This window comes from Mytilus trossulus, chromosome 8 (assembly GCF_036588685.1).
Source record: "Mytilus trossulus isolate FHL-02 chromosome 8, PNRI_Mtr1.1.1.hap1, whole genome shotgun sequence".
Lineage (NCBI taxonomy): Eukaryota > Metazoa > Mollusca > Bivalvia > Mytilida > Mytilidae > Mytilus > Mytilus trossulus.
The window spans coordinates 5,525,308-5,541,701 of NC_086380.1; the positions used below are offsets into that span (position 1 = coordinate 5,525,308).

General features: G+C 32.4%; 1 protein-coding gene across 1 annotated transcript; it reads left to right on the forward strand.

Annotated features, from left to right (window-relative positions):
* Positions 1-220: 220 nt before the first annotated feature.
* On the forward strand, positions 221-2,636 carry LOC134681541 (uncharacterized). Its single transcript, XM_063541184.1, has 2 exons — positions 221-325; positions 2,191-2,636. The coding sequence occupies exons 1-2, from the start codon at positions 304-306 to the stop codon at positions 2,634-2,636; spliced, it is 468 nt and encodes a 155-aa protein (XP_063397254.1). The 5' UTR covers positions 221-303.
* Positions 2,637-16,394: the final 13,758 nt, after the last annotated feature.

Sequence of the window (16,394 nt, forward strand, 5' to 3'; positions counted from 1 at the left end):
GTAATATAAATAAAATGAATGACAGCTTCAAGAACTTCAACCAATATTGGAAATTGATCACGTTACAGTTTTATCCAATGAAATGGAAGCTCGCGCAAGTCACTTTTGCGCCTCGTGTATGATCTTCTGTGTATTTCATGTAATAAAAACCCCTGAATTTGCAAAAAGGAAAGAACATGTCAGATTTTCCCGATTTCTATTTAGTTTTGCGCCCCGTGTATGGTTGTTTGCGCAAGTAATTTCATAATGTCATCAGACTAAGGTAAACAAAAATATCGGATTCCAGCATCGGACAAGGATTAAATGATTATTCTAAGTAATGACAGTAAGAATTGTTTTTGTTTTGTTTTCAAGTATCATACAAATTAATCATAATTTACAGAATTTTCATCTCATTGAAAAATGCATATTTATACATTTCTAGTTTTCGTACAAACTGCTTTCTTCCATTATTTTAATAATTCGATTATTAGATTAATTATTAAAACAACAATTTTAATGATAAAACACTGTATTTAAACAGTAGCGGATCCAGGCAGCATAGATAGTGCACGTTATCCTAATTGATCGCAAAAAATCATGTTTTTTTCACAGAAAATTGTAACCGATATTTATTTCTTTTTCTATAGGTATCCCCTTTTTTAAATCGAAATTTAATTGGATCTTCGCAAAGGAAATGATCACATTTCATTTTTTTTTCACAACTTAAAGAAGAAACATTTTTAGTAATTGTTTCCAAAATGAGGGGAATTCGTAACAATCCTATATAGTTTGAAAAGGGTTTCTTAAGATTTGGGCACACATAATTTTATGGCTTTTTGTTATGAAATGAAAACAAGTGAAGCCCTTTTAGTACGTTTAACCGTTTCCTTAATATTTAAGAGGCGGATACATTTTAAAAAAAGGGTGGAGTTTCAGCCATGGAATAAAATGAACATGAATATGTTATACCATGGCTGAAGCTCCGCCTTTTTTCCTTTGAATTCTAGTTGAGTTGCATATTTAATTAGCAAAGTATGGTACAACATTAATTTGCATATATTATACCATGGTTTTCCCTCACCACACTTTTTAAGCAAATTATTTCATAAAAATATCAAACGAAAAAATCCAATTTATGTTACAATTATTTAATAACTGCCCCAACACGCAAAACGTTGCAACAGTCATAAATACACTGTTTAAATGTTGACAAGGCTGTTACAGATAAATTATGATTGCTGCAAGCATTATATTCATTTCATAGAATCAAAAGTCTCGGATTACAAATTTCTATCTGACAGTCCGGGATAGGTTAAACTATTTTAATTGGAATTACATCGTGTGCAACTTAAGATTTTTAATACAGTAACTTTAATTTAGATAGAAACTGATTGTTAAAAAAACATAATGAAAAATCAGCCGCTGAATATTTGGGGATTCCCCGCTTATATGCTAAATTTGGTCAATTGGTAACTTATTTAAGACTCCCTTGTCGCGCATCTCTTCGAAAAAAATTAGCCCACCGATAGGTACCTGCAATTTTACACAGAACTGGTTTATACGAATTTAATACTTTAACATTTGCATACACCTGTCAGATAAATTGAACAAAGTGTCTCAGTTTATCTGCAAACGAATGCCTCTTTCTACATATCAATTTAACTGTTACAGTGAAAGTCCTTAACGTTTTGTATCTATGAAATTGTAATTGTATTATTTCTCAACCAATTCATCATACACATTTGTTCAGAAAAACAAATCACATATCTAAACAGGTTAATGTACCATGTATACAGATGATTTTTTTTTTCTAAAACAAGTAAGTGGGTGGATGCGGAATATATTTAATGACAGGGAACTCCCCTCACCTTAACAACGATTTTATATTGTAGTGATACCAAAGAAGGCTTTAATCGCACACTTTCACTACAGAAATATATAAACTGCTGATAGAAAATGCATCCTGGTAGTTCGGTAATAAAATCGATTCGCCAAGTATTTCTTAATGCTTCATTATATTGAAATTAAACTTCATCCTCTTAAAATTTGTTAGTCAAGCGTTGAACAGAGAACCGTATATGCCTTGTTTTAAGACCTGACCAAGACATAAAATAAAATCATGTAAATTGCAGTTATTTTGTTTTACACCATCTAAGATAATTAATGTTCATGAAATGAAATAAAATTATAACTCTCTATTTCTTTTAGAAATAAAGGCGTTTAAAGGATTTTCGGCATACATGTCTCAGGGTTTTGTGAATGGTCACAGTATAACTTTGTCAGAGGGTAACACGCTGATCTTTGACATGACAGAAACCAACACTGATGGTGTATACAACACGACTACGGGTATCTTCATAGCGCCATCTAGCGGAATGTATGGTTTTACTTGGACAATTTGTGTAGATGGGGCTTACAATGATGATGGTTTTGGAGAATTTGGGACAGAGTTGGTTGTTGATGGAAACATTTGTGGAATATTGCATACAGATACAGAAGTACGGCATGATGACGAATGTTCTACTGGATTCGTTATTAAATACATTACAGAAGGTGGCGCTGCTAGTTTGAGGAATATATATTCACATCAAGGTCGTCTTCTTAGCAACGAAAACCGAACACGAACAACATTTACAGGATGGAAACTGAATTAGTTAACTTGTACCTAGCTAAATAAAAATCGCAAAATTATATATTTTCTCTTTTTTATCAATTATTCGTTAAACTAAATTGTCCTGCCTGGATCCAATTATCAGCATACTAACACTATACGTAACTTCAGCTATAAAAACATGCATCAAAATAGATGGATTCGTTAAATACTGGAATGTGCTCTTATCGTGTTGAGCTATGTTATATGTATTCGAGGATGTCTTGAGAAATCTGAATGTAATACGTGATAGAATTGTGCGTCCTATCGTGGATGATTTTCGGTATAGATGGTTACTTCTTGGACTTAGGATTTTGTATTTCTCTTTGATGTTTTCTCACACATTTCTCAGAATAAACCTTAATATCAAATATGTCAGGCATAATTATTTCGTGAAAGTACATTATGTATATTTAGCAGTGCTTTTTCCAAGTAAGGAGTTGATTTCATAAAAAAAAACCTTGATCAAGGTAAACTGATTTGTTCATGACTTAAGATCAATCTTAGTCACAATGTTTTTGGTAAAACCGACTCAGTACAGGATCCTGCAATTCAATGGTTGTCGTTGGTTGATTTGTAGTATTATTTAGTTTATTTTTTGTAAGTAGATAAGCCGGTTGGTTTTCTCTTTTGAATTGTTTTAAATTGTCATTTCGGGGACTATGCGGTATTGGCTTTGCTTATTGTTGAATGTTGTGTGGTGACCTGTAATTTGTAAGGAGTAGTGACTATAAGAGCCATTTTTGGTCCCAACCCTAAATTTCATTTAATTTGTCATGGTGTAAGTCTATACCATAGGCCTTCTAAAAATAATTAAACTTTGGGTCTAGTCCGTTTATTCTGATGCCTAGCAACCAATATAATGGTGGAGTTAAACTCATCAAATATGATTATTATACAGCTTTAGTAAATAAGCTACAATTAAAATGAAAACTGTTTAGCATGTAGTGAACTTTTTAAACATTACATGATCAAATTCAATATTTTTGCGAAATTCACTGTTGTGTCTCCTTATAGCTAGCAATACATCTAAGACCATGAGAAACGAAACGTGTTAAAATACTTTTCTATTTTACAAGATTTAATTTTAGATATGTTGCAACAGAAAGGCAATTTATTAATAGGAAAAGCAATAATGAAACAAACAAAACAAAACACCGGGTATTACTGATTTATACAGATTGTGCATCTAGTGCTAGGTGGGGTCTCACTTATCTGCGACAAGAGGTATACTATATAGACAAATACACATATTTAGCGCTTATAAATATTAATATCAATTAACTTAAATAAATAGATACAGACACATGCATTAAATAATTTTTTTAAATGTCGATGTATTTCCATTACAGCTGTTATGTTTCAGGTAGGGGTTGGGTTGGAGGGGCACTTCTATTTACAAGGTGATAAATCGTGCCTCTGGATTAGTTCGCGTTCTTAAGCTTAAAATAAGCGAAAAGTTAAGAAAAACTATCAGATATTCATAAAAAGGACAATAAAGTTCCCCTAACTTCTTTGACTGTCAACTTCTTTGGTGTTTCTGTCGTATTTTTATCAACCAATTTTTTTCTCTTTTGACACTTCAGTATTCCACTTTTACCTAAAACCACATGAAACCAAATCAATATGGGAAAAGGTCACTTTTTCCCGTACGCAATATATCAAAATGTATATATTTTTAAAATGGAAAACAGGATGAGGTAACAAAACAGCGGCACCCCTATCATTTAAGTATTGAAGTACATCCCATTCCCTCTAGAGATGTGTATAGGATCGTTAGAGTTCTCTTTTCGAATTTCATCTTATTTTCATTATCTATTCCAGACGTCCATATTTATAACAATTTCATTCAGTATTCTTTAGCATAACAAAACTGGTCCATGCTACTATCTCAAATAAATCTGTGTTCTTAAAAAATTTCTATATTCATTATATATATTATTTACTTAACTGTAGTTCTTGTCTCTGTGACTAGTTTTTCTTTCGCTTTCACTAATCTTAGTGTCGTATTACTTGGTATTTTTTTATGACAATATTCATTATATATACGTCAAAATATTCGAAAACAAGAACCTGTCTTAAGTATATGGATGCCCAAATTGCAAGACTAACAAAGGCCAGAGAATCCTGAATTGGGACAGGCTCTAAAATCGGCGGACTTAAACATGCTATTTTTAGATCTCAAACCCCTACCCTTGCTCACAACGAAGCTATTAAACCAAGAGTTCCAAATGGTGAAGTTGAAATCATCCCTTCGTACATTTTACGGACGCCATCACGAGTTGGTTGACCGTTATGGAATAACCGTTTCACAAATGATGTCGGATATGTTCCTTACGTCGTAACTACAATCCCCTTCCCTTTCATGAATGTGACCTACCGAATTATACTTTTTACCGGATTTGTAATCACATAAGCAACACGACGGGTGCCACATGTGGAGCAGGATTTGCTTACCCTTCCGGAGCACCTGAGATCACCCCTAGTTTTGGTGGGGTTCGTGTTGTTTATTCTTTAGTTTTTTATGTTGTGTCGTGTTTACTATTGTTTTTCTGTTTTTCTTTTTCATTTTTAGCCTTGGCGTTGTCAGTTAGTTTTAGATTTATGAGTTTGACTGTCCCTTTGGTACCTTTCGTCCCTCTTCTATATCTCTAGCCAAAGTAGAATAAAATCAAACACGCAACAACACGCACAGTAAAAGTTTGTTCAAAAGAAGTCTTTGTCTGATGTCAGATTAAACTATCTTGAATGGAAAACATAAACCAGAAATGGGACACAAGGACGATCGGACGAACAGACAAAAAACAAATGAACGGACAAACAGCCGCACAGACCAGAAAACAAAATGCCCACAGATGGAGCGAAATAAAAAAAACCGGGACACATTTTTAAAATCCGGTCGGTCTTTCATTTGATCAATCCTGTCACCCCTCGGTGTGTTCTACGACAAGAAAAACCTTAAAATATGGATCGTCTATAACAAAAAGAAGATTGCCCCATTTAAACACCAGATTTTGAATTGATAAAATTGATAATAAGAAGAAACATAAGAAATGTATAGATTTTGTTAAATTGAAGGTCTATCACTTTCTTAATTAAAAAAATGTCCTCAATGTTGTTACTAACTCCCTTACACGTGTAAATCACTGCTTTCGGATTTTTTAAAAGATATTTAACTAGATATACTTACGGAAATAATATTAGAAATACCTGTTACATTTAGAAACAAACAAAAAAAATTCCCATAGGCATACGAATGTATAGACAAAAAAGATTTTTTATCCGAAGTTTGATATGTATGAACTTATCAAAATGTTAAAAATCTAATTGCTGCAAGCATGGTGTTGTGCTCAAAATATAGACAAGCAATCCAAATTTCTGTAATTGATTTTGCTTATCGTCCCAATTATGACGTCATTGAACTTTTTTTAAAGATAAAAACATTTATTCTAAATCATTGACTCATATTCTAATATTCTATGGAGAAACAATCTGCTCTGTTAGAATTTTTATTATCTTGTAAATCTTGGGCCATTTGAGACCAATACAGCCTTACTCCTTGCTGTGTCATTTTGGTCTGTCGTGGAGCATTGTCTCATTGGCAATCATATCACGTCTTTATTTTTATATGTGTTTGCTTAAAATTTGTATGATTCTTTTTATATTACTTTGTAGTTGATCGTCAGTATCATTAGTAAAACATTTTGTACAATGTCAAATTGTTCCTCAGATAAGAAGACATTTATTTGTTTTTAGTAATAGCAATGCCTGACATGATTTTTGGTAAGCCTACATGCTGTCTTTTATCAATTGTTTGATAATATCCCCTAGCCTCCAAAGAGGGTCAAAGCAAAAACAAAAGTTTTGACCAATATGACTAGATGCTCAACAGTGCGCAGCATTATACGACCATAGAGGTCGAACCCTGAACAGTTTGGGAAAGTATGGACACAACATTAAAGCTTGATACAGCTCTGAATTCGGATTGAGATTAATCTCATCCACAACTTGAAAAAAAATAGCTTCCTCTACCTCATGTTTGGACTTCTACTTCGAATTTGACAATAACCGTTCATCTAAAAGCTATATTTTTTGACAATCGAGACGATTTCTCTTTGAAATTATAAATAAGTCCAACGGTAGCAGCAATATACAAATGTCATCTGCATATGAAATATACATCTCCCATCTAATGCGATATTGAACAACTTGGAGAATATGTCATTTATAAATTGATTTGTTTTTGCTTTCATACAGGAGAAAAGCTTTGTACACTTTTTTTACAATCATGAACAAATATATATTTTATTATTTCTAATTCTGAAGTGTACATATACATGATACAATTCATATTGCATTCAACAGTTGTTTATGTCTTTGTTTGTTGTGAGGTCGAATTAAAACGATTATTGCCAAATTCTTTGGATTTATTAATATTCCTTAAATTTGTCGTGGATTTCGTGTGTATAATGGAACTACACATTTTATGTTCAAGTATGAGGCTTTGGTTATATCGTGATTAGTTTTCCTAATTGTGTGCATTTCAATAGATCGGAAAACTATGTTATTCATTGAAAATCCAAAAGTCTCAGATTATTATGCCTAATAGGTTGTATCAGTTAATTTCCCTTTTCTCATATACTTTAGATAAAAGTCTACATGTAAATTAGTCACCCCTTGAATACTACTGATATCACTTGATACCAAGAAATTACAATTTTCATAATTTGCTTTCATCATGAAGTAGACACTTTTCGGAAATAAAATATATACATATAATGTCTTTTTTATAACTTTCTTAAATGAGTTTGAACTTTATCGTATTTTCCCGTCCGTCACAAGATATAACATTTATTCCCTACGTCATATGAATTCTGTAATATTCAACATTCAACACAAACGTGGCGAGTCAAAGACTGACAGGAATTGATTGCCATGAATTCTTGACAAATTAAATATTAATAAAAAATAATTTCAATCATTTATTGTATTTCATTCTGCATCAGAAATATTCGTCTGTTGGTATGAGTATGACTAATTCCCAATTGGTAGACCATGGTACTGGACGGGTTATCTTATGTAATAGAGAACAAGATAACGTGTCAAATTACACAAATAACTTAATAAAAGCAAATTTGAAGCGGTAGTTCACATAATCAATTTTATGTTGATAATATGAATATTGAAACGATGATCAGTCAACACAGTTTTTAGTAAAATATCAAAATTACCTAACGCCAAGGAAAATTCAAAATTGAAAGTTTTATCGAGCATGACGGGTGTCACATGTTGATCAGGATCTGGCTTCTCTTCATGGGCGTATAACATGTCTAATATCATCCATGGTTGTCAGTGTCATGACGTATGTTGCATGTTGACCAAGATCTGGCCACCCTCCATGGGCGTCTAACATGTCTAATATCATCCATGGTTGTCAGTGTCATTCGTATGTTGCATGTTGACCAGGATCTGACCACTCTTCATGGGCGTGAAACATGTCTAATATCATCCAAGGTTGTCAGTGTCATGACAGGTATTGCATGTTGACCAGGATCTGTTTACCTTTCATTCGCATCTAATATCATCCCCGGCTTTCACTGTCATGACATGTGTCCTTTGTTAAACAGAGTCTCTCACATTTCAGGACCGTCTAATATCATCCATGGTCTACAGTGTCATGACGGTTGTGACATTTAAACAAAGTCTGGTTACACTTCAGGAGCGTTTAATTTTTCATCACTGGTTTGCCAGTGTCTTGACGGAGGTCACATTTAAACATAGTCTTCTTACACTTCCGGATCATCTAATATTATCCCTAGTTTTATGTGTTGATTCGTACCTCTCAGTTCTATATAGTGTTTTATTGTGGTTTTTTTTTAAATAAAAAGGTAAATTTGTCTTCAACTTTATAACGAAAATATTCTTCTATTTAGGTTTACTTTTACAAATTATAACTTGGATGAGAGTTATCTCATTGGTATTCATACCATATCTTCTTATATCTTAGAACAGATAAATTTCATTCGACCAATTATTATTTTTCTCTGATTCGAAAAGCATGATATGTAAAGCATAAGTCATGAATTCATTTAAACATTTAAGATTTGTATATAAATATTACATTTAAAATGGATCTTCTATCTGTGATATACATGCAAAGTATCGTACATTTCCCCTCTCCCTAATTTAGAAGTTTTTCTTAAGCAAAATGTCAGACTTATTTCATAATATAATTGAAAAATCTATGCATTCATCTTCTTGTTGTTTATATATCTTTTGTATATAAAAAAATATTTAATGTTCTAAAATAATTCCAAAAAGATTGGTCAAACATGTAACCGTAGGTACTTCGCAGACATAAGAGAGACTAGCATTACAATCTGCTTTGCCCCATGCCCATATAGAGAGTGCGGTAGTATTTGCTCATTCAATAGAAACACATAATTCTTGTGAATCAGACTTTTCAACTGAAAAAAATAATAGGGAAATGATTAATTTTACAAATAAAACTAATTCCGTACAAAACATGTCATTTAAAAATTAGACGAACCATGAGAGATAAGAAACCCCTCAATCGGCTAAATTATTTGGGGCATACGATACGCACCCGGAGGCGTCCTTCAGCTGGCCCCGAAACAAATATATACTAGTTCAGTGATAATGAACGCCATACTACTTTCCAAATTGTACACAAGAAACTAAAATAAAAATAATAAAAGACTAACAAAGGCCAGATGCTCCTGACTTGGGACAGGCGCAAAAATAATAGTACATAATATTTATGTTATATACATTCAAGGTGCAATTACTACATAAATAAGTCGCCTACCAAAACCAATGCAAACAACATATGTATAGTTCTTTTTATTGACAGAGATATCTGATATCATGTGTGTACTGATTGAAAATTAAGTTATAGAACAGTACGTCTTTGTTTTTCAAAGTTGTGTTCTTAATGTGTGACGTCATCATACATAGATGCCTTTTTCATGACTTAACAATAGGACATTCGGAAAATTAATTTACCTGTAGTTCCTCTTTCTTCAATAAAAAATATCTCTTGTGATTGTTCTAATTGATCTTGGTCAAATATAAACTGTCCAGTTATCTGTCTAGGTACCTGTCCTTCTACGAGCCGTACTAAGCATGTACATCGAGATATATATGTCCCAGTAAGAAGTATAATGACTAGCTGTAAACAATAAGTAAGCTAACTGTTCATCACACTTAAAGAGGGTACAGTAGTTACAACAGATAATCTTGATGAATTATTCTATTTGATTTTTTTTAAGATATCATTTATTCAATTGTGGAAAAGAAACGCTATGATGACAATGTCTTGAGGTCTTTGAAACGAGCGCCACAACATATCTTTAAAGGACACATCTGTATTTTTTTAATTGATTCACATCGGACTAAAAAATAGTAGATGACAAATAACACGAAAATCCATGACCATTACCATTATAAGATATGGCATACATTTATTCAATAAGAAAATTAACCAGGCGCTTGCAGCGACAGAGAACAAGGGTAGGGGATAAGAAAATCTTTAGCTTAAAGAACAGACTAAAATTACACACTAATCTGATAACGCTGTTTATATATGTGTATGTCATTGCTTTTCAAAGATTTTCAGATAGTTGTGTTATTTATATGAGACGTCATCACAGATATGAGAAAAAAATTTCAGAACGTCACAATAGGAAATTCAGAAGAAATTCTTAAATTTTAACATCATAGATAAGTTTTGACCAATCAGAACAGATATTTAACTAGTGAAGAGAAATATTTTTCTCACACATCTCAAGAAATGTGATAATAGGCAAAAAAATGCAGAAAAAATTGTTTCTTGTCGCTCTCATTGAGTTCAGCTATTTAGAACGTCTATGAATTTCATAAGATGATTGCGTTGCCATAGGAACAGCAAATTTGAAAGAAAAGAAAATAAATCAGTTTCACATGAATGATTTTTGTTTATTCTTATTCTTAAACCATCAATAGAATTAAAATTGATAATGGAAATGGGGAATGTGTCAAAGAGACAACAACCCGACCAAAGAAAAAACAACAGCAGAACGTCTCCAACAGGTCTTCAATGTAGCGAGAAATTCCCGCACCCGGAGGCGTCCTTCAGCTGGCCCCTACACAAATATATACTAATGTTTATCAAAACGTAGTGTTCCACAAAAAAAAGGTTAAGGAGGATTTTCAGAATCATTTGAACTACTATATTGCCATAGAAATGGGAAGAAAAATGTGAAAAATGTCAATGTAAAATGCCAAGTTTTTTTTGGCAAGTGAAGATGAGGCATTTTATCTTAGAATTTTCAAAATAACCGCTGTTGCTATGGAAAACATAATAATGCAAAAGAAGAACGACTACCACTTTTCATATATGTGTAGTTTTGTTTTATTAAGATGCATTGATTTAGACAGATAATTGACAAAACCAAAACTTTTTGTTGATAAGAATGAGAGTACACAGGCATTTCACTATTTGTATTTAAGTTTTTGAATTTCAAATGTGATCAGCAATATTTCAAATTAATTGTAAAACACAGATCATGAATATAAATAATAATTATACATTTGTTAAACACAGACAATAAAACATCGAAATATATACCTTGTAATATTGAGACATCTTGCTCTCATATGTTATTTCAAAATCAAAGTATTTGGACTTTTCAACAACACCAATGATGTTTTCGCATTTCTCCAACTTTTGATAGTTGCGTGCGCAGGAAGATAATTTATAGTTGAACAACCTTGATAATTTTCTCAGCATGATTTATTTTCAGAAGGTTACAGGTAGACTTGTACTTCCTAAGCCATAGGGATAATGTTAACCATTTTAGAATGTTCAGCATTTTCTCAAACTGAAGAAGAATCTACGCAAAAGAAGAACTTAAATTACATATTCCGAACTAATAGTGAGTATAAATGAGGACCGTCTAAATATTATGTATCTTGTCTGTCTTTTTGTTGTTTGTTTTGTTTTTTGAAATGTCTTTGTCAGCTTTCTTTTTTGTTTATAAGTTTGAATAGCCCTTTGATATCTTTCAATTTGATTATGAACTTGCGGCCAATAGTGTTTTGGAGTTTTTAACCATGAAGTGACAGACAAATAATATACTCAACAAATGAATAAGCACATGCAAATATGGATACTGTGATATTATTTAGTGAATCAAATATTGAATGAACATTGTTGGTGTATAACGTCTATTTCAGCCTCATTGGCCATATTTTGGAGGTGACCGAATGTTATTAATTAACTACACTGTTATTGGACTTAATATGATGAAAACTGCCTATGCAATATAAGATGTAAACTTGGCCAATACAGAATAACTCGGCCAATATGTATCTTTTTTTGTAATGGCCGAGTTATTCTCTATTGGCCGAGTTGGCACAAGTGCAGGATTTCGGAACGTCTCTAGTTTTTATATCGAAAGTCATGAAAAACATAAACTGAAAGTAAACAGTTGTTTTGAAGACTCTGTTCAGTCATTCAGTCATATTAAACATGCAGAAAATATCAGTTTGGCATACATTTCAGGCTTCAGACGGTCACATTCATTTAATAAGTATTTTGAAAGCAGACGATTGAACTATTTCAGGTTTGGGGAACGAGTAGATTATTTTTGACGACCTCGGACCTGTTTACTTTCGCTCTTTTTTTTATTAACTGTCAATTATTTTTAAACCCGAGCCAGGCGTTCTGTAATTATGAAAATATCTGTTCTTTGGTAATTTGGCTTATGGAAAGTGGTTTCAATATCAACTCCTACATCATTGGCGGATCCAGGATCGGAACCCCCTTATTTTGGCCGATCAATGCATTTGAATTGGGACATATAGTTTGAACCTCCTCCCCCTTTTGATCTGGGTTGGGAACCCCCTTTTCAAAATGGCTGGATCCGCCCCTATACATTTTTTTTAATTAATTCAATTTGTTTCTGCATATAAATACATGCAAAGGCAGTACCATTACTATTTATGTGTTAATTGCGTCTAAATTATAATTGTAACACTTTATAGTGACTGGAAAGGGTAGAAAAAACATCAGATTAGATTATGCTGAAGACACCTGGAAACAACACCAGATCATTATATATATTGCATCTAATAAAAAGAAACTTAGTCTGAGATTTGGATAGTTCAACTTCAAGGTAAAAATATAAATCTCTTGTGGAATGAAAAAAAACATGTTACACTGTAGTCAATTAATAAAGATACTATGACGTGTATTTCTGTATTGGCCTTGTTATTTGTCCCCGGCCAGCAAGCCTCGGACCAACAACAAGGCCAATACAGAAATACTTACGTAATATTATCATAGTGACACAGAAAATTGGAATATTTTATGCATGCAAAATCTAATTGATGAATATGTGCAACAACAAAATAAGCAAATATATTTTTTGTGAAGTTCAATGAAATACACAAAACACTCTTTGTGAGAATTTCTATGTGGAATAAATAATTTGCATTATTTGTGTTGTGTTGACCATAAAGTTTTTTTCACAGAAATCGTTGACAGTCTGTTACTGAAGTTATTTTTAAAATACCTTAGCGAGTGTATTAAGATACCTCAACTGTTTTATGTGACAACAGAGTAACTTGTCCTTTATTTTCTGAAGTATATCTATTGGTGAGAATTTCAAATTTGACCATTGCGTTGGTACCTGAAAAACCTATCCCGCGGAAATATGTCACTAGTGTGTAGGCGGGGGGTAATGTTAATGTGTAATAGTTATGCATGGTAATGCATTTCTTTTTCCCAAATAATTGCATGTTATGTGTTTTGCAGCAATTAAGCATTACAAATAATTGTAATGTAATACCTTACTTGTGAAAAAAAATGTTATTTCATACATAACATTGCATTACCTGGCATTTCATTTTTCACATACTATATGAATGTGCCCCTGGTGGAATAAGGCTCAGATAAATTGAATGCAAAACGTTCATATTTTAATGAATACCCTGTATTTGTACCTCATGCAAAGCTCTGATTCCTTTTACGGATTTGGCTATACTTTTTGGACCTTTTGGATTCAAGATCTTCATCTTTGAATTTCAAATATTTTGGCCACGAGCATCAGTGAAGAGACATGTATTGTCGAAATGCGCATCTGGTGCAAAAAAATTGGTACCGTTAATTTTATTGCACTTGTTTGGCTTTATTAACATTTTGATATGAGCGTCACTGATGAGTCTTATGTAGACGAAACGCGCGTCTGGCGTACTTAATTATAATCCTGGTACCTTTGATAACTATATAATATCATAGAAGGCAACGACAGATCTGAAATATACAGATAATGACAAAAACACCTTTACATATAAATGCATATGAATATTTCATTTTGTAGCAAATATGTATATTATGTTGAATTACACAATTGCAACTAATAATAAGGCAAAATACATTTCAATGACAACCCTGAATGTAAACAATTTGTTAATTAATGCTAATGAAAACTGTTCACTACAGTAAGTTGACCATACAACTATATGAAATAATATACAACATTGAAAGTTATTTACAGGTAAATAAGAAAATATAAAGTTTGAAATACAATTAGCAAAGTAAATGAAACTTAAAAAATGTTTTAGGTCAACCACATTTAACCAAAGATTAATTTTAAAAACCCTTGTTTGTAAATACCTTATAAAATTAACGGTACAAATTTTCTTGCAACAGATGCGCATTTCGACAATACATGTCTCTTCAGTGATGCTCGTGGCCAAAATATTTGAAATCCAAAACTCATATAAAAAATGAAGAGCTATAATCCAAAAGGTCCAAAAAGTATAGCCAAATCTGTGAAAGGAATCAGAGCTTTGCATGAGGGAGATACATTTTTTAATTTATAATAATTTCTTATATTTTGTAAAAGCAAATTTTGATAACACAAAAAATCCGTATTTCATGCCAGTACCGAAGTACTGGCTACTGGGCTGGTGATACCCTTGGGGACTAATAGTCTACCAGCAGAGGCATCAACCCAGTGGTAGTAATAAAATTAACGGTATCAATTTTCTTGCAACAGATGCGCATTTCGACATTACATGTCTCTTCAGTGATGCTCGTGACCAAAATATTTGAAATCCAAAACTCATATAAAAAATGAAGAGCTATAATCCAAAAGGTCCAAAAAGTATAGCCAAATCTGTGAAAGGAATCAGAGCTTTGCATGAGGGAGATACATTTCTTAATTTATAATAATTTCTTATATTTTGTAAAAGCAAATTTTGATAACACAAAAAATCCGTATTTCATGCCAGTACCGAAGTACTGGCTACTGGGCTGGTGATACCCTCGGGGACTAACTTATAATGTTTGCTACGGTTCTTGATGTTGTTTCTTGTGTTACTTATTCTGCATTGACAATATAGTATAAATATAGAGTATATGTATTCAAAATGTGAACTGTTAAACTAGATAGAACCAGACAAAATAACTATTAAGTAAAGTAGTTTGTCCAATAGCCAGTGGTGAGTACATAACAAAGAGTCTACATGGAGTATTTGGATTGATTAAACCATATTTAACAGATATATCATGTTATGGAGTGGTATTTGCGAAACATACCAGTCAAGAAATTCTGTCCCAAGACTGGTATTTTTCGCAAATACCCCTCCATAACATGATATATATGTTTAATTACACAGAATAGATTTGGATTGAAACTCTCTGTACATGTGCAGATAAATACTATTAAGCTGTAATTCATAAAAATGTTTATGCATAATTTTGATTATAAGTGGATATTATCATAGAACCGCGGGAATTATACATGTACTAATACTCGTTAGCTCGCTTTAATTATGTAACGTCAGATTCGAAATCTTTTGGCGGGAAGATGCTCGCAAGGGTAAAAAAAGGAATATCCAAAATGGCAAATACCATAGTATTTGAGGCAACTTCACCGGCAGTGTTGAAAAACAGGCAAATTCGTTTGAAATAAGGAAAACATATTAGAATATGCGAAAAATACACTGGGTATCAACCAATCAAAATCTTTCTTTCTTAAATAAGGTGTAATTAAATACAAAATATGTTCAATATAGTAAGATCATTATAGTATAGGGTAAAATAGATATAAACTAAGTACAAAGTCGGGAATATGTTCAAATAATTAATATGTATATAAATGAACTTGTCCAAATATATTCCACAGATTGGTAGAGGTTGTAAATTGTCAGAGACCATCAACAAAATAACGAGATAGCAAACTATGTAAAGACAACGCCATTCCTGGCTGTGTAAAGTACAAAAGAGCATTTTGAAAATTTGAACAAACGAAAAAATGGATATGTGTATTAAGAAGAAATTCATTTAAAAAGTCCCGTAGTATATACTAAAACAAGAATAGTTCCTCTGTACATATTACGAGGGAAAAGATTGGAGTAAAGGCACACAGGAATAATGTTTCTTACAGACAAGAAATGTGTTCACGTTCGAAGTCTTTCTGTAAGGTAGTCAGCAATGTTTACATAAATGTCATTATATGGTCATTTTTATAAATTTACTGTTTGCAAAAATTTTAATTATTCTAAATACTAAGGATTTTCTTATCCCAGGCATAGATTACCTTAATAGACAGTCACCAAAGTGAGAGGGTTAGCACTATAAAACCAGGTTTATCCACTATTTTCTACTTTTGAAAATGCCTGTACCAAGTCAGGTATATGACACTTCATGCCCATTCGTTTGTGATGAGTTTTGTATTTTTGATTTTGCCAT

Excerpts from the sequence above, each read along its gene's own strand:
- LOC134681541 (XM_063541184.1), top strand. The coding sequence starts at position 304 with ATGATTATTCTAAGTAATGACA. Across the intron at positions 326-2,190 it reads GATTATTCTAAGTAATGACA|AAATAAAGGCGTTTAAAGGA; the intron begins GTAAGAATTGTT and ends TATTTCTTTTAG.